The sequence below is a fragment of the Microtus oregoni genome, unplaced genomic scaffold (assembly GCF_018167655.1).
Source record: "Microtus oregoni isolate MIOR12 unplaced genomic scaffold, Mior012 000049F_ref0000343, whole genome shotgun sequence".
Taxonomy (NCBI): domain Eukaryota; kingdom Metazoa; phylum Chordata; class Mammalia; order Rodentia; family Cricetidae; genus Microtus; species Microtus oregoni.
Genome location: NW_024543223.1, coordinates 4255247 through 4274628, shown reverse-complemented (window position 1 = coordinate 4274628; position 19382 = coordinate 4255247). Strand labels below are relative to the sequence as shown.

At 42.0% G+C, this 19382-nt stretch overlaps 1 protein-coding gene across 4 annotated transcripts in view; it reads right to left on the bottom strand.

Annotated features, from left to right (window-relative positions):
* LOC121436448 (protein FAM193A) overlaps positions 1-19382 on the bottom strand; it is a 125462-nt gene that overhangs the window by 19849 nt on the left and 86231 nt on the right. For all 4 annotated transcript variants that reach the window (XM_041636370.1, XM_041636367.1, XM_041636369.1 and 1 more), the window contains exons 13-18: positions 10145-10343; positions 8974-9264; positions 6647-6929; positions 5746-5929; positions 4007-4237; positions 1830-2700 (exon numbers count right to left, since the gene is read on the bottom strand). In XM_041636370.1, the coding sequence (XP_041492304.1) occupies positions 1830-2700; positions 4007-4237; positions 5746-5929; positions 6647-6929; positions 8974-9264; positions 10145-10343 (2059 nt within the window). The remainder of the gene's footprint in view (positions 1-1829; positions 2701-4006; positions 4238-5745; positions 5930-6646; positions 6930-8973; positions 9265-10144; positions 10344-19382) is intronic.

The following is a 19382-nucleotide window of genomic DNA, read 5'->3' as shown; positions in this document are numbered from 1 at the left end:
AGGCCATGGGGACAGGATGAGCTTCTTCATAAATGCTTCAAGACAACTGTGTAACCATTTAGGAAAAGAGAACAATGAGCCCATACCTTACCTCATACCCAAGAATAAACCCCAACTGTATTCAAGATCTCTATGAGGGGGAGGGAAAAGAAACCATACAAACTCTAGAGAAACATGTGTATCTTCTTCCCAGTAAATCAAGTCCACAAGAAACTTAAGAACTAGGAGAAAATCTTGGCAGCACTGGACACAGGTGGAAACTCATATCCCTAATTTGTAAAGATTTCTTAAACAACAAAATTCTAGATGAAAAACAAAACAGGTAAAACGTATGTGTTGGAAAGTTTTTTATCAGCTTTACACAGGCTAGAGTCATTTTGGAAGAGGGAAACTTTAGAAAATGACTCCACTAGGCTGGCCTGTGAGCAAGCCTGTGGTGCATTTTTCTTGATTGATGTGTGAGGGCCTAGTTCATTGCTTGGTTGCTGCTACTCCTGGGATGGTGGTACTGTGTGTTATAAGAAAGCAGGTTCAGCAAGCCATGAGGAGCAAGCCAGTAAGAAGTACTCCTTTATGGCTTCTTGCCTCAGTTCCTGCCTCCAAGTTCCTGCCTTGAGTTCTGTCCTGATTTTTCTGGATGACAGACATCAAGCTCTAAGATGAAATAAATCCTTTCTCCACAAGCTGCTTTAGTCGTGATGTTCTACCACAACAACAGAAACTCTTAATTAAAACAAGATATGAATAGAAAATATACAAAAAGGCACACAAGCAAACTTTCTATAAAAGTTTACTAACCTTACTGCAAATTAGATGGAAATGGCCATGAAAACCACTCCTAGGAGTGATTCCAGTTAATGGGTTGGTAAAAGCTAAATAGCCTCGCATGAAACTTCAGGCTGGGCTGTGGTGGGTCAGGAGAACACGGGTGGCTTGCAAGAGGGCCTCCTGAATGGCTGGAGGAATGTGGAGGCATCCCATAAAATAACTGTACACTTGCTATCTGAGCAGAACTCCCTTTTCTGAGCAAGTACTCTAAAGATAAACCTGCAGTCAGGAAGACAGACGTGGACAGCATTATACTCAGCATCGCGTGAAATTATAAAGCTCTGGGAACAACCCAATTAACTTTTCCACAAAAATAATGCAGCACATTCGAAACATTTGTAAAAAGCAAGGAAGAGTTCTTTGAACAGTTATGAAAGTGCTCCCCAGAAAAAAAAATTAAGGAAAACCAGCAAAAGGCAAAAGAATATGGAGCATGTTACTTTTATGTACCAAACAGGAAGTGCATACTTCACCAGAGTGTAAGGACAGAAAATTCTGCAACTGCTTCAAGAATGTTCTAGACCCATGTAAGACAGTACCCACGTGAATAGATCAAGTTCTCACTATCCAATGACACCTGAAAACACACACAATGCACTGGAGTGTCATGGGAACTCACTGTGACAGAGAAAACAAAACTTACTAACTTTAAGATGGGAACCATCAATACAAATGCAGTAGAAATGGGCAAATATAACCTCAACCCAAAAAGACCCAGGATGGGATGGATGTTATAGCTGCCGCCTTCCTTACCCTCCAGGTTTGTACCTGTAGATTCAACTAACCACAGATCAAAAATACATTGAAAAAATATTTTGCACTTTTATAGCTTTTTATGTCTAAAATTATTTCAGAATAATAATAATAATGTAACAGCTACAATTATTATTGTGAAAAGCTATAGATAAGCAACATCCCACCTGCAGGGGCCTGCAGAGAGCTCACACACACAAAATAGTACCAGCCAAAGCTGGGAATAGTTCCCTTATGATCTTATTTACCAATTGAACTGCTGGTTCTGTCTCCTTTCTTCTTTTTATTTTTCTTATTCTTGCCCTTGGGCTGTGGAGAACTTGCCAGAATCAGCCTGCCATTCTGCAGGAGCTGACTAGGGGAGGGTGGCTCAGGAGTGACAGTGTTCAGCTTCTCCTCTTTGATGTGGCTCAGCTGCTTTTTGTTGTTGTTGTTGCTGTTGGCCTTTCTCTCCTCTCTCTTCTGCTCTGTGAGGAGAGCAAGGTCAACTACTTTAGGTTTTAACTCAGGCTGGGCCCGGGTCTTGGGCTGTACCTCTGTGGTTTTGGGAGGATCCATGGGCTTCCTGGCTGGCTCATTGCTAGTCTTGCTGGTCTGTTTTAACTTTTGTTTGCTGTTTCCCTCCTTGTGATGATGCATCATGTCCAAGAGAAACGCAAGAGGCTCATGCTGCTTCCCATTGACTTCCTTGGGTAGCAGAAGCTTAGAGTCTCTGGGGTCCATGGGATCTGTGGCATCCCCATTGGCTCCAGGCCCTGGCCTAGGCTCTGAGTGGTTCATATGTCTGGAAGGGGAGTGAGATGAGGTTTCTGGTTCTTCAATTTGTTCTACTGAGCCATTGTGGATGTTTTCGGAGTTAGAGATAGACTCTGCTGCTGCCTGGAAATCTCTAGCGAGCATTTCCAACTTGGAACAGTCTTTACTTGGCCGCTCCTTTTTCTTCTTTTTTGCCGCTCTTAATTTCTGAAGCTCCTGAAGCCGCTGAAATTCCTCCTTGAAACGCTGCTCCTCATCTTCCTCTTCTTCTTCCTCCTCATCCTCCCGTTGCTTTTGTTCTTCCTGATGATGCAGATGCTCCCGTGCTCTGGCCTCAGCTTCCAGGCGTGCCTTCTCTTCCAGCTGTCAATGAAAAAAAAGAGAAGATGGCTTAAGACCATGATAAGAACTCTAAAAGTTGGCAGGGTTGTCAAGGTGGTTCAGAAGGTAAAGGCACTTGCCTGACGAATTTGAATTTGACCCAGACCCACATGGTGGAGACTCATCCTGCAATAGTTGTCCTCTGACTTATATACATATCATGATGCTACCTCCCCTCCACATAAGTAAGACTAATTAAAAAAAAAAACCTTGACATATCGATCACATAATTTTGAAAGAGACAGTAACAACTAAAAACTTAAATATACCTACTTGCAATTATTTCACCCTAGAGAACTCTTGGATCTCATCTATCTACTGAAGCAGACACATATTTTACTGGAACAGGGCAGCTAACAGCATCTGACCAAGAGCTAGATACTGGGAGCAATCAAGGCAACTGTTGCGCTGTGTGTGCAGCACCCAGAGAGCTGACCACTTATTTATGTGGAAGGCAAGGAATCAGCTTACTGACTATATAAGCTCCTGACAAACTTAGCTGTCCAGGTGAGGGCTGAAGCTAACATGGGGAACTGCAAAAATAAGACAAAACCAAAATGTGTTCAAAAACTAAAAAGTAAAAACAAACAAAAACCTTTCCCATGCTGGAAGATAGTCTCAAAATATGCAGACTTTCACAAGGGCAAGGGTTTTCAGAAATATTTACCATCACACAGCAAATGTGCATTTCTGCTTTCCAGCTTGATGGAAAGAAGTTTCACCAACTGAAGATTTCATTTTATTAATGATACAAGACAATGGGTCAGGTCTTGTCACAGACTGGAACCTGGGCGGAGGTGAAAATTGCTCAGGTTTCCACCAAGGGCAGCTGGCTAACTTTACCCTTTATAATGTTGATGTTATTAACTGTCCTTTAACTAGTTGGGCCAGTAGTCACAACAAGAATGTAGGAGGTCTGTTAGGAAAGGCACATACAGGCACTACGGGCCAAGACTCAGTTTCATACCAAGACATCTCCTCATTCTCAGCTTCTAAACCTCAGAGAGTCCTTTCTATTTCCCATGGCAAAAGCTATTCCTTCTGTCTCTTTGGAAGGAAGGTTCCCACAAAGGTGGAGACGCTTGCTGTCCCACTGGACAGGGAAGCCTCCATGTAGACTACTACAAACTCACTGTTAAGAAAACATAAAGTGATATAGCTTCTAGATGAGGCTGTCTGAGACAGACAATCACATTCTCAGAGCACCAGGGCCAGGGCAGGCATGTCAAACAGTCCTGCTTTCTGAAATGTGTACCTGTATGTCCGGAAATGGAGGGTTGTCACTTACCTTCCTCTGCTTGTGCCTTGCTCGTTTGGCTGCACGACTACTACTAACTGGCTTGGCCTCTGAGCTGTTTATAAACTGAAGCAAATCTTCCACTCTCCGATGGTCAACTACACCCTCCCGTTCTGATATCTGCTCCATTTTCTTGGGTTGTTCTTCCTTCCTTTTGGTCAGCCGTAAACGAAGTTTTTCCCTCATTTCTGCATAATTTCTACTTGTTGGTGCAGCTGGAGGCTAAGGTAAGAATATAACTAAATTAGACCTCAAGTTTTAACAACTTTGAATATAAGAAATTTCAAAACTTCTCTCCAAAAATAACTTGTTTAAATTTAATTTTAAAAATTACTTAAATAAATAGCATATAATCATTGCAAAACAAAAATATAGGCAATAATATGAAAGGCCTATTTATTAATGAAAAGACATGTATTTATTTTACCATGTAACCTAAAAGTTAAGTTTTGGCAGCTACCTTTTAACTTGTTATAAACATTTGTGAAAATCCAGCAAAACACAAAATGATTTTTTAAAGCTAAAAAGCCACATACACATATATTTATATGTCTACTTTTACTTAGTATAGTGAGATTATTATCTTCCCCACCACCAGAGTTGAGGACCAAACCAAGGGATTTGCACTGGCTAAGCAAGAGCTCTCCCACTGAACTAGTAAGCTAAAGCCCCAGCTCTGGAATTATCTTTTGATGTTAATAATCGCTTCAATATTTACTTTTCTTCTTAGTGTTTAAAGGGAAATAAAAGGGAAAAACACCTCATTCTCAGTCCTACTACCAATTTCTTACTGTTTAAAATCACACATCTTAGGAAATGGAGATAGAACAAAGCAAAAACAAAATAAATGTACATGTACCTTCATTCCTTATTTCTCCCTCCTTGGGGAACCTTGGGGAACCCTGGTTGCATAAGTACAGCTCCGGCTCTTCAGCGTTGTACAAACATGTAGTGTGCCAATACCTTGCACTCATCCAACAAGGTTACCACTATCCACAGACTGCATGAGCCAAACTATGGTGGGGTTTAGTTAACAACCTACTTCACTGACTACCTAAAAATCTCACAAATAAATACAAAAACACAGGTGGCTTAGTTCTGTAACCATAGCACTGAGGAGCCCAAAGCATAAGAACTCCTGCAAACTTAGGACCGGCCTGGATACGTAATGAGTTCCAGGTCAGCCTAGAATTGGAGAGACATCCTGTCTGAAAAAATAGAAACAAATACCACCAACAAAAACACAGTGATAAGAGAAAACCTGCTGTGATGAAATACTGTTTCTTTGGGTAAGTACAATCTGGAAGTACGTATAAAATCTCAGACATTGATATACTTTGATATTCATCTTCTGCTATCCTCTCTTAAACTCCCTCTGGACCCTTTATTCCCAAAGAGTCTCCTTCCTATCCTACTTTATGTCTTTTTAAATAAATGGCCTACTAAGGAGCTGGAGGGATAGCTCAGTGGCTAAGAGCACACACTGCTCTTCAAGAGGACCCAAGTTCAGTTCCCAGCACCCAGCTCACAATTATCTGTAACTCCAGTTCCAGGAGATCAGATGCCTCTGGTAACCATAGGTACCTGTAGTCACATGAACATACCCACATACAGTTACTCATGACAACACATAATTCAAAATAATAAAAACAAATCTAACACACAATTCTTGCCAAAGGCTGAAAGTCACACAACTGTCAAGTCACAGTACACTAACTATATGCACTTACCCCGCCATGTCCGAAGAACTCACAGTAGCAGCAGTCACAATACTTGCCCTCCTTCTGGTTGGTGGAAGTTGAGGTGCTCGAGCTGTGCTCGGAGCAGCTGTCCTCATCTGCACTCTCATCCCCATCATCCTGCTGCGGGTCATAGACACCATTCTCGCAGCGGTGCCCTTCACAGTCAGGGTCACTGCAAAACCACATACAGAAAATTAGCAAGTAGCCACTCCAGAGGCACTAATTACTCCTCATGCCCACCCACTGTTCAGCTTAATTTTCAGACCAAGGCAGCAAAGAGGGCTCATGGCTCTGGGGTCAGAGAATCATGTGCCACCAGCCAAGACAGTGTGATGAATGGGCTCAGTTAGGAGATATGGCAGACATGTGGTCAGTAGTCATAGCACACCTACAGTGTCACCGGATGGACACATGACTTTTCTGACTTCCCTGAGACCACTGGTTTCATAATGGGGGTTATGAAGGACGTGCTTCTAACAGGCAAAGAAAGTCAAAGGTAACAGAAATGATCTTTTATAAAAATCACTGTGTGTGGTATTAGTTTCAGTACATAAATCTTGTAAATTTTCTGCAGATTCTACCCAATGAATAGCAAAAACAACTTAAAAAAACAAGCAAGGCACACCACACCCTTAATGCCACCAGTGGAGATAGTCAGCATCCCTGACCCTGGTCTTGGCAGCCGGGCCATTGTTCTTTCCTCTGAAGAACTAGAGGCTGAGATTGAGACTGGAGCCTCTCCAACTCCACGGCCTTGGCCTCTGTTGGTAAGGTCTCTTTCTTCTGCACTGGACTTGTTACCTGCCTGGACCCAGAGCACAGTCTGTAGCTATGTTAGTGCAGCATGGCTCCCAGCCCTCCTCACAGGGACCAGGGCTCTGTGACTCACCTGCAGACACTGGGAGGGGCACTGATGGAGCCATCTGTCGTGGAGGGCGGGGGAGCCACAGGGGTAGGACAGAAGCTCTTTCGTGTATCCACGAACCCAGGGGCTGTGGTTGCAGTTTTGGGGAATGATGGGGCAGCAAGATTTGGAAGGTGAGGCGTGGAGGCTGGAGAAAGTGCAGCAGGAGACAAAGCTGGGAGTGGGGCCAGGCCTGTGGGGCTGTTCCTTGGAGCAGCAGGTGCTGAGTGTCTGTGGTCCTCTTTGTTGAGGCCATGAAAAACATCACCTGCAAGTAGAGATACAAGAGAGAATGTCACTGGCTGAAGAAAACAAATATTTAGGTTGCCTTTAATTACATTTCTTTCCCCATTTTTGGGGGTTGGGGGTTGGGGGATGTTCAGACCTACAGAAACCAAAGAACACCCACTCATCTTCATCCTGACTGGTCACATTTATTTTATTTCCCACACATACCAGATCTGGTCCTAACATCTGTAGTAAGCTGTGCTCCAGCCTGAGCTCTTGAGAGCCTACAAGTTTAAAAAGAACCTGAGATTTCTCCACAGTGGGCACCAGCATTCATAAGCCTGGAGGTCAGATTGCACATATAACCTAAATCTAAGCTCCTAACTTTACCAAGGTCATCAAAGCTTCTCTAACTAATTCAGTGGCTGCTAACAATTCCTTTGACAAGATATACGTTTTTCAAGAGGCCAGCTGTCCACTAGTGTGATTTATCTTATCACATCTGGGTGAAACATTTTAGACAAATAGTACTACATAGAGATGAACTACATAGAGAATAAATGACCTTTGTTACTGTCAGGTTTATAGTTGCCAGCTTCCTCCTCAGGGGGTGCCCATCATCACTCATAATGGGTCAGCGTCCATGGAAATGTTGTTTGCCAAACTGATAGTCAGTATTCTTAATGCTTCCTGAAGGACTGGAGATGCGGCACAATGGTAGCACGTTTGTCAATTAAGTGTGAAGATCTGGTTGATGCACTATACTGTGTGCAAGTGTGTACTTTCTCTCTTACACGCATAAAAGGGTGGTATGTGGGCTATTTAGCTGGTTACCATAGTACAAGCCTTGGAAGGCTGAAGAAAAAGGATTGGTATGTGTTTGAGACTGGCCTAAACTTAACACCGAGAGACCTTGTCTCATCTCCCACTTTCCCCAAAACAAAAGAAACACTCTTTTTGAAGCCTGGTGTCAATTATCAACTTGACAGAATCTGAAATCCTCTAGATGGGTGAATGGGCATGCCTCTGGAGGATTATTCTGATTACTTTAATTGATATGGGAAGACCTATCTTAATTGTGAGTTTCGTGAACATGCAGAACTGGATTACATACTTTGAAGATAGTAAACTGAGCATGTGCATGCATTCATTGCTCTCAGCATCCTGATTATGGATGCAATGTGACCAGTTGCTTCAAACTCCAGTAGCCTTCATTTCCCTTGCAGGATAGATATGACCCCTTCTTTCTTGGGTTGCTTTTTTCAGGGTATTTTGTCACAAGAGGAAAAGAAACAGAAATATTCCCTAATTAGGCTGACCTATGTCATCTAATGGACTGCTGACTGCATCACAGAAACTTTGTTTCTACTGTATGCTTCTACAAAGAGAAGTTTCTTAACCTTAGGAGCCTCTCTGAATATCCCAAGGGATTCCCGACTTTGAGTGCCAAGGTTCATCATATTCTTTTTCATGCCCTTCATGATTTTCTCTTTTTTCTTTCTTTTTTTTTTTTTTCGAGACAGGGTTTCTCTGTGGCTTTGGAGCCTGTCCTGGAACTAGTTCCGTAGACCAGGCTGGTCTCGAACACACAGAGATCTGCCTGCCTCTGCCTCCCGAGTGCTGGGATTAAAGGTGTGCGCCACCATGATTTTTTCTGATGCTCAAACTGCTTCAACATTGGTTGATGAGGTACAAACCAGCTCCTGTGTCCTCAGACATTTACCCTAAGTCTTTATAAACATTTCTTTGCTTTAGGTGCCTTCTAACTGTCAATAAGTGATTAGTGTGAGTGCTAGCAGGCTAATAATCTTGTTGGCTTACACAAATCCTCTTTTGCTCCGCAGCAGCTGTGCTCAGAAAGCAATGATCTATGCCCATCACAGAAGACAGAGGCAAGACACAGAGCTCAGCAACCCAAGGGTATTTTGAATGGCAGCTATAATTCCAACCAGAATCCACAGACCATCTTTTTATTTACAAGCACCTTGGGGTGTTTTCATTTCGACCTCTAGAAAGGCAAAACAAACAGTAACAACATGGGTGGTGTAAAAAGTGAGAAGCTGAAAGGCTCTCAGGGTCCTTACCTATGGAAGGCGGCCTTCTGGATGACACCTTGAACTGACTGCTGCTAGATTGCACTGTGGTGGCTGTGCATGACACAGAGGATGTAGCTGAGGAGGTGGCCATGGCGACTGTGTTTGCCATGGCAACTTCATTTGCTTCCATAAAAGCATCCTGGAAATTGTATAAACACTTCTTTTTTGCAGCATTTTTCTTCTCTTTGATATCTGAAACTGCAGAAGCTTCATTGCTGGGTGGAGGTGGAAGGGCTTCAGGTCTTGTTTCTGAGAGCACTGGCCCTAATATATCACTCCCTTTGGAGAAGAATGGGAAAATTAAGGCTTCTAAAAGAAACAGCACTTAGTAAAAACCCCAAAAGAATATGCAGACACTGGGGCCACTACTGAAGCCAGGACTTTTTCTGGAATGATGCTTTTAGTCTATGGAATGTTTATTGAGCACCTATTATGTGCCAATTCCCGTGCTAGGTGTTTTTCAGTATCACTGAATGCCTTAAAACCAGTTCTTGAGGTTGAAAATGTTATTCCCATACTAAAGATGAAGAAACTGAGGCTCAGAAAGGCTAAGCAACTTGCCTAAGGTCACACAGCTAGAAATCCCTTCAAACATAGATCAGAATGTCAGGACTAGCTTCTGTTCTGAGCACATTCAAGGCTGGGTGTGGGGCTTTGGCCATCTGATGGGAGAAAGGTGGGACCCCCGCCCCTCCCAAGTGACCCTGGACCTAAGACTGAAGTAACGGTTGAGCCTCAGTAACTGAGGCAGTTGGGGAGAAGGTGCTTGTTATAGGGGAGAGAGCCCCTTAGGGTTAATACAGAAACCAACAAATAGGAACTTGAGTCACAGAATTCAAGAAGGTGTGTCACTATCTTTCTCCCCCCCATGCACTGAGTTGAGGTCTGGTGGTCACCACTATTTGAGAACTACAGGTCAGACACAGCCCCTGGAAACAGATGCTCTGTGGCTGGACAACACCATGTCGCTCACTGTGCTGGCAAGTAGCATGGAGCCAGTGTTAGCTTTGTTAATCAATGCAGTGGACCCATGAGTGCAGATGTGGAAGGGTGGATGGGATGCCAGGCCCCAGAACCTCCCGCTGGGGAGTGTGATGATGACCATCTTAATTGGTTCAGGGTATTTAAAACCTTAAGAAAGTTTTAATGAATTCCTTACCAGAAATTGTATCTGGCAAGAAAGTGCCAGGATTCCAGTTCTTATCATTCATCACTTCTGATCCCCAAAGACTTATAAATTTAGAACTATTCCACTCTGGAGTGTTCCCAAAACAGCTCGGGTAAATATGGTCTTGAAGAGATGCATTGAATGCCTGAGGCTTATTTGTGTGACTCTGAACAGGTGCTGGCGGTAAAGCCTACAAAAAAAAAGTTCTAATCACATATCAAAATTAATATTCTGTATACCTGTGTAGTTCAACTACAAACAGACAAATTGTGACTGAAACCTTGAGGGCTATGCTTACCGCAAGCCCATGTCCATGGGGAGTACATCTCACAAATGCTGGAGTGGAGGGTTACTTAGGAAGGCTATACATGTAGGTCGACTTTTAGTCCAAAGGTTCTTGATGCCTTCAGATAACTCAGCCACTTCTAACAGTCCTGTCTAGTCACACTTTAAATGTAGTTCCTATACATAAGAGCTATTCTGTGGCTGAAGTCTCCTTAGACGTACTGATCAACACTGTCAAATCAGTTTGGAAGCACTAATAACAATGGTAAGGTCTTTAGCTCTCAACTCTTAGCGCTGTGCAACACAGATCTCAAGAGCTGAGGAATTTTGGTTGTGCTCTGAAACTGGGGTGCTGAGTTACTCCCATTCCAGGGAGAAAGTCATTCCAACCTCATCACCATACTGGCCCAGGCCCTGAAAGGTCAGGGAAATGGAATGGGAAACAGTCAGTGGGCCAGTCAGCAATGCATATTTACTGAGTGCCAAGCTGCTGGCAACTCCCTGAACACACCCTAGGGCTCTCCCTGCTTGATACCTAAGAAAGTCCTGGAAGGGCTGTGCAATTTACACAGTTGCACTGCCATGCTGGCTTTCACATAGGGATCTGGGTCTCCTACCAGTCCTTTTCCTCAAGTGATCTTTACTTAGAATGTGGAGGTAGTTTTCTGCTACTTTTTAGATAAAAGTCAAAGTCTTTCCATGGCCCATGACATCCTAGGGAAATAAACACCTCCTCCTCCTTGCTTAGTAAGCCTGGCCACACACAAACTTCCTTTCTGGTCTCCATCTCTCTAACTTCTCTTCTGTTCTCATTTGCTCACCTGTGTCCAAGCTCTGAAACCTCTTCACATACACTCACTCCCAAGCCTCGGCCCAGATGACACTGTCCCAGAAATGCTGCCATTGTTTTTGCTTTCGCTACTCAAGATCCAACCCAATACCAAGGTGAGTCTCCCACTTAACACCTTGTGATTTGGCCTCCTCCTCCTTCACCTGCCAGAGCAGAATTCAAGACTGACTTGTAGAATGATATTCTAACTCTGCCTTCTCCTAAATCACATGCACTTCATGAGAAGATGGGCCACTGAGATCCTGACCCTATACCCCAGTCCTGGACAAAGTTGGGCATACCGTGTTCCTTTAGTAGAGTCAAGTACTGCTGAGATGAGTGAGTGGCCCATGCCCTGGGAAAGTCACAGACTTGGCATTAGGAAGGATGCCTGATGATCCCATTCTCTGTGATGTATAAATGAACAGTCGATTCTGTAGATTCGAGTTTGAGGGCTTCAGGGCAATTCCCAATTGCAAGTGATGGTCAGACGGAAGAAGGGACGATGACAAAGTTTGGGGATGGTCCATTAGATATGGACAGTAGAGGCTACATCAGAATTAACTATGTGATTGATTACTGTCCTTAAGAGTCAATCATAAGGGAATCATAAGGGTGTCAGGTCAGGAAAAGACAATCTGATCAGTTTATTAGAAAGGTCAGTTGTGGTAAGACAGTGATGATCAGCAAGGCAAAGATTTGCTGAAGTTGCTGGTTAGGTGATGAGATATGATGACATAATGGGGTGAAAATGGTGAAGAAAGGAGGGGTCTGTGAGTGAACCTTGAAGTCATCCCTGGCTCCATCATGAGAGCATGGCCAATGAGAGGTAAACAGAAACTGGGCATAAATCTCAGCCTCCCTTTTAGTAGCTGTGTGACCTCAGGCATATCACTCAATCTTTTGTGCTTTAGTTTTCTCATCTGAAATCTGGAAATACCTACCCTAGAGGTTTTGGTCAAGAAATACTGTGTCTTGCCTGCAGGAAGCATTGGTGAGGGCAAAGATGAATTCTTGGTACTTATTAGGACCATGCCAAATTATATCGGCTAGACCTGCTCTAACATGCAGAAACTTGGGCACTGACTCTACCCAGTCCACTGGCACACTGCATAATGTCCTCTAACCTGGAGGGCTCTGGGAGACTTTGACAGAGGGGAGACAGGTAAACAGAGCAAATATTCGGGGTCCAAAAGTATTATAGACAGGGGTAAAAGGCCTGGATGGACCACTTAAAAGCAAGGCTCTAAGCAAGCTGTTTTGGTATGGGAGCCCCAGGAGGCAAAAAGCAAGGAAAATAACGATATTACATTTTAACAGTCACTTGGTTCCACAAAGTAATAAAAAGGATAAGATATCTTGCTGAGATATGCTGATAAACAACAAGGAATTTGGGAACCTTTGGCTAAGGGGCAGAAACACCTGCTAACATACCTCAGCCTGCTTATTAGCCAGGGTGTGGGATGAGATCTGAGCAGAAACACCTCCAGGACTCTGAGCTACTTAAGAGTGTCCGGAGGGCTGGAGAGATGGCTCAGTGGTTAAGAGCATTGTCTGCTCTTCCAAAGGTCCTGAGTTCAATTCCCAGCAACCACATGGTGGCTCACAACCATCTGTAATAAGGTCTGGTGCCCTCTTCTGGCCTGCAGGCATACACACAGATAGAATATTGTATACCAAATAAATAAATATTTAAAAAAAAAAAAGAGTGTCCCGAGACTCTCCTTGGACACAGCTGTGCACTATCTGGCTTAACCTCTGGTCCCTCGCCTCTACAACATTCATGTCTAGACCCTTGTTCACACTTTACAGTGCCCTCTACTCTGTGATGACCTCTACTCTGTGATGACGCTTGTATTCCATTCAGGTCTGCTCTCCAGTAATACTTTCCTACCCAATGTCTATTCACAAGCTATCTGAAGCATGACAAAGTGTCCTTTCTGCTGTGGCTCAGGGGATGTAAACAAGGGCCTTGTGCATACTAGGCAAGTGTTTTACCACTGAGCAACGTCTCCAGGCTTGCCACAGAATTTGGCATTTTAGTTTGATTATGTTTTTGCCTTTTCTATTGAAACACCAGGAATAACTAACCTGGGTGTTTCTAAAATGCAGCACAGGGCCTGGCACATACCGGGTGTTCAATAAATGACTGCTGAACACAGCTTAGTTCGGGGGAAGAAAGACCCAACGACATTTCGTCAGAGGCCCACCTACTTAAAGAGGAGTAAAGGGCAATTTCAGTAAAGTGAGAGGATAGCAAACAAAAAAGTTGTACTATTGTCAATACTTTTATACATGATGCCTGCTGACTTTAAAAGCATCAATGTTCATTCCAAGAACAGCTGTTTGCTAAGTGGACTACTGTGGGGTTTGCTTTGTGAGTACACAAGTGATTAATCAATGAAGTCAGGTTCTTCACACAAATTCACAAAGCTTCAATTAACAGTAATTTTGAATTGTTCTCTACTTTATGACAAAAAGTAACTCTTAAGGAAGAATATTCTTTGCTGTATGTAAAAACTCTGACAAGAATGCAAACAAATACACCTTCATAAAGCTGTAATCATTTAGGAGTGGGTGATCTAGTCTGTCTTCCCTACCCACACCAGTTCAGACACCAAGACTGAAGGATGGCATGCCAAGCCATCAATCAAGATATGAGACTATTAACTGAAGAAACTTCCACTATACAGTCAGACCAACAGGAATTCCAGCTAATTACAAAGTTAACACAAATGTTCCCCATTTCTATTTGTTTGTTTGTTTAGGTTTTTCAGGGATAGTAAAGAGGCAATGACCTTTGTCCTAGCATTACTATTCTGAGGCTAGAGGAAATAAGCACTACCCCTTATAGAAAACACACCCAACATCATAACAAAATCCCCTAGCATGAGCTATTTTCCACACTGCATATCCCCACAGTGCCCTGAATCGGAAGGAAAAGCATTAAAACGGGAATCGCAGAAACCATGCAAACATGGAAACAATAAAGTATACTTAGAATACTGAAAGAAAATCCCACACACTTAGGATTATGCACTCAGTAAATTAATCCTTCAAAAGTGAAGGAGAAATAAAAACTTCCAATGTCTAAGGATCTCACTGACTCTGCATGAAACTAATTGACTTTTTTCAGACAGAAAGAAACTATACAGGTCGGATGGCTACAGTCCACATATAGAAAGATCATAACTAAATGCAACATAAAAATATTTTCTCATATTTCTTCATGATCTGACGACAACTGCTATCTTCATGTGAAATCTGGGAGATCAACTTATGGACAGGAAATGCATCCAATACTATATGGAAAAGGTGGAGAAAGGCGGAGGCATTTTCCTGAAGCCACTTGGGCCACGAGCAGGGCTTGACAGTACAATCTCAATGGGAACTTAGTTAAGGCACACTGTAGAGTTCAGGGCAACAGCAAGACATAAGTATTACTGATACATCATAAGGTATTCTAAAGTATAAAATATAAACAGAAGCCTTTGAAAATGAATATAAAACAGGTACACGGTTGATAATAATCCAAATATATTAAAAAATCATTCTTATCAACATTACGATCCATAAAAATATGAAAACATCAATGAAAAACAGAAGCACAAGGTATAAGAAATTCAACTATACCTATCTAGGACACCCATTCCAAAAGATTTATTTTGCCGGGCAGTGGTAGCGCACGCCTTTAATCCCAGCACTTGGGAGGCAGAGGCAGGCGGATCTTTGTGAGTTCGAGACCAGCCTGGTCTACAAGAGCTAGTTCCAGGACAGGCTCCAAAACCACAGAGAAACCCTGTCTCGAAAAACTTAAAAAAAAAAAAAAAAAAGATTTATTTCTATTACCTTAAATTATGTGTTGTGGGGTGGGTATGGGTATGTGCATGGGAGTAAAGATATCCATATAGGCCAGAGGCATAAGATCCCTCCGAAGTTGGAGTTACGAGTTCTGCGTTGCCCAATGTAAGTGCTGTGAACTGAACTTGGGTCCTTTGGAAAACAGCACACACACTCTTAAACTTGAGCTATCAGTCTAGCCACATAAACTTACTTTAAATACTCTAGTAAGTTAAAAGTAAGAGAGAGGTCTGTGAAGAAAGCTTGATAACCTCAATTTTGATTGCTTGACCCCATATGGTGAAAGAAGAGAATAGACTACATCAATTTGTCCTGACTTCCACACATATGCCATGGCACTAGTCCCCTACCCACCCAACAAATAAATGTTCAAGAAAAATATCTGAAAGAGTTACCAATGGATAAAAGACTCCCCCCACCACCAAAAAAAGTATGGAATGCAGGAAGAAATCAAGAGTGAAGGACGAAATTTACATTATAGCAACAACATATTCTTTAAAAAAAAAAAAAAAAGCCAGGCATATTTGAAAGACATAAGAAGAAAGGAAGATTCTGGGTTTGTGACACATCCAAGCAATAGAGACCTTGTCTAGTAAGATGGTGGGGGTGCATGCCTTTAATCCCAGCACTCGGGAGGCAGAGGAAGGCAGATCTCTGTGAGTTCGAGGCCAGCCTGGATACAGAGTGAGTTCCAGGACAGACACCAAAGCTACAAAGAGAAACCCTGCTTGAAAACACACACACAGGGGCTGGAGAGATGGCTCAGAGGTTAAGAGCACTGCCTGCTCTTCCAAAGGTCCTGAGTTCAATTCCCAGCAACCACATGGTGGCTCACAACCATCTGTAATGGGGTCTGGTGCCCTCTTCTGGCCTGCAGGGATACACACAGACAGAATATTGTATACATAATAAATAAATTTAAAAAAAAAGAAAACACACACAAATATATATACATACATACATATATATATATATATATATATATATATAGAGAGAGAGAGAGAGAGAGAGAGAGAGAGACCTTGTTCAAATCATCATCATCAGAATAATTAGGGTTGGAGTAAATGAAATAGAGAAAAATAAATCAAAAGATCAGGGACTAGAGAGAGATGGCTCAGTGGTTCAGAGAATGCATGCGTGCACTCACACACTCATAAAAAATAAGTCCTTTAGCCGGGCGGTGGTGGCGCACGCCTTTAATCCCAGCACTCGGGAGGCAGAGGTAGGCGGATCTCTGTGAGTTCGAGGCCAGCCTGGTCTACAAGAGCTAGTTCCAGGACAGGAACCAAAAGCTACGGAGAAACCCTGTCTCGAAAAATCAAAAAAAAAAAAAAAAGTCCTTTAAAATTATTTTTTTCTTTAATTTGTCCCCATGTGAACCTGCCATCAAAGGCCAAAAAAGGGTATTGCCTTCCCCCAGTCTGGAGTTTCAGGTAGCTGTGAGCTACCTGACATTAGTGGCACAAACCAAACTTGGCTCCTGTGGAAAAGCAGCCAGTACCCTGAACTACTGAGCCATTTTACAGCCCCAAATAAGAAACTGAGAGAGAGTGAGAGAGTCACAGAGAGAGAGACAGACAGACAGACAGAGATGATCAACCATTCTTTGAAAAGACAAATTGACAAATTTATATTGTGACAGATTAATTAAAAAAGACTCAAATTACCTAAATATTTGTGGAAACAGTTACTGATATCGAATTATAGAGTAGGTGCATGGCTAGATGGGACTCAAGTGCAGTTCTTACCTAGCATGGAGGCAATTAGGCCCTACAGTCAATCCTCAAGAGCTAGGTGTATTTCTAACACTACCATTCTATAAAGAATTAGTGACTAGTGCAAGGATACTTAGGTGGGGAAAAGCAAGAAAGGAATTATTTAGATGATACAATTTTATAGGAAAACCCTAAAAGTTTCAGATGTACACAAAACCAAAAATGGTTAGATCTAATAAATGAAGTTAGCCCCACAAGACAGAAAGTTAACATTAAAAAAAATTGCAATTTTATGTGCCAAAAATAATCAATCAGAAAACAGCATAAAAAGAATAGAGTATTTATGAATTAACCAAAGAAGTGAGAGGACACTCGAGTAAGATTACTGCCAACATGTCCTATCTCCCTATGTCTTCTATAGATTTAATGCAATCTGTCACATTATCAATGATGTTTATTTTTTTGCAACACAGAAAAAAGCTATCTTAAATATCACATAGTAGCTTAAAAAGTCCTAAACTGTGGTTAGAATAAGAATGCCCACCATAAGCTCATAAATTTGAATGATTAGTCACTAGGGAGTAGCATTATTTGAATGGATTAGGTGTGGTCTTGTCGAAGGAAGAATGTCACTGGGGTGGGCTGCAAGGTTTCAAAAACTAATGCCAAACTCAGTATCTTTCTTAACTCTTTGCTTGTGGATCAGGATGTACTATAAGCAAATGCTCCAGTGCCATGTATGATGCCATAGTCCCTGCCTGAGGATAATGAACTGACCCTCTGGAACTGTAAACAAGCCCCCAATTAAATGCTTGCCTTGGTCATGGTGTCTCTTCATGGCAATGTAACAGTGACTAATAATCCAAACTATCTTGAAAGAAAACATAGCTGGACACTTGCATAAAATGTTCTGTAAAGTTCATAAACCTGTGACAGTTAAAATAGACAAGTAGAATAAGCACAATAGATAATACACAAGCACAAAGAGAAGGAAGAAGCCCAGGAGGATATAACCCCACACACAACCTGCTCAGCAGGAAGATGTAAAGTTAAATGTCATACTACCTCACAGCTATCAGATGGCTACTATCAAAATAAATAACAGGTGTTGATAAAGATGTGGAGAAATAATTCTTTTCTCCCCCCACCCCATACAGGGTTTCCCAGTAGCTAAGGAACCAGTCCTGGAACACACTCTGTAGACCAGGCTGGCTTAAAACTCAACAGAGATCCACCTGCCTCTGCCTCTTGAGTATTAGGATTAAGGGCGTGCGCCATCACTACCCAGCTAGGAGAAAGAATTCTTGTGCACCACAGATAGAAAGGTAAAGCCTGCAAAGTGGCAGTCTAGGTGGAAACCATTATGACAGTATAGATATCATACAATACAACAATTAACATTGTATGTTTAGAAGAGCCAAAAGAAGATAGTCTTAAAGAAATTCTTGTTAATCTATGTTCAGAAATGTTTGTCCCAATAGCCAAATAGTAGAAACAACCCAGAAAGTGTGGTATATACATACATGAAATTATCACTCAAGAAAGGAAATTCTATAATATACTATGTGAATGGAACTTAAGGATATCAAACTAAGTGAAATAGGCCACTCAAGAAAACAGAATTACTGCATAGTTCCAATTAATGAAGAACTTGGAGTAATCAGCTATAGAAACGGAAAGCAGAATGGTGATTCCAAATGGTGGGTGGAGGTGAGTTATTGCTTCATAAGTAAAAAAGCTCCACCTTTACAAGATGAAGAGTTACAACCACAAATGGCAATACCAGTTGCATGATGTTAGGAATGCCTCTGATTCCACTGACTAAAGCCTTAGAAGTTTGACTGAAGCCTTAGAAGTAGTTAGAAGGGTAGATTTTATGTCATGCATATTTTACCAACAGAAAGAAAAAAGAGATGAAGAAAAACATTAAATAAAAAACTGGAGGCACTGTACTAGTCTCTAAAGAACAGGTTTCAGATCAAGTAAAAACACCAAAAATAAAAGAAAGGCATACATGAACCTATAACAACGAAGTATACCAGTATGTGAAGCAAAAATAGAGAAGACTGCAAAGAGAAAATAAAAGAACCTTCTACCATAGTTGGAGTCTCCAATTCCTATTATTAAAAATGGACAGATCAAGAAGGCCAAAAATCAGAAAGAAGGATGAAACAAATAGCAGCAAATGGATACAATACCTTCTACAGATTACCCAACACAGAACAAACAATCTTCCCTTGCTCACAGGGAACATTTGCCTCTTGGTTTTTTGATAGGGTCTCTCTTGAAGTCCTGGCTGTCCTAGAGCTCACTATATAGACCAGCCTGACTTCAAACTCACAGAAGTCCAACTGTCTCTGCTGAGATTAAAGTTGTGTGCCATTTACACCTAGTGAACATTCACTTCTGATCCACCTACACTCCTTTATTAAAAAGATTTATTTATTTAATTTATGGATATGGGTATTTTGCCTGAATGCATATCTATGTGCACCATATGCATCCCTGGTGTCATGGATCCCCTGGAACTGGAGTTACA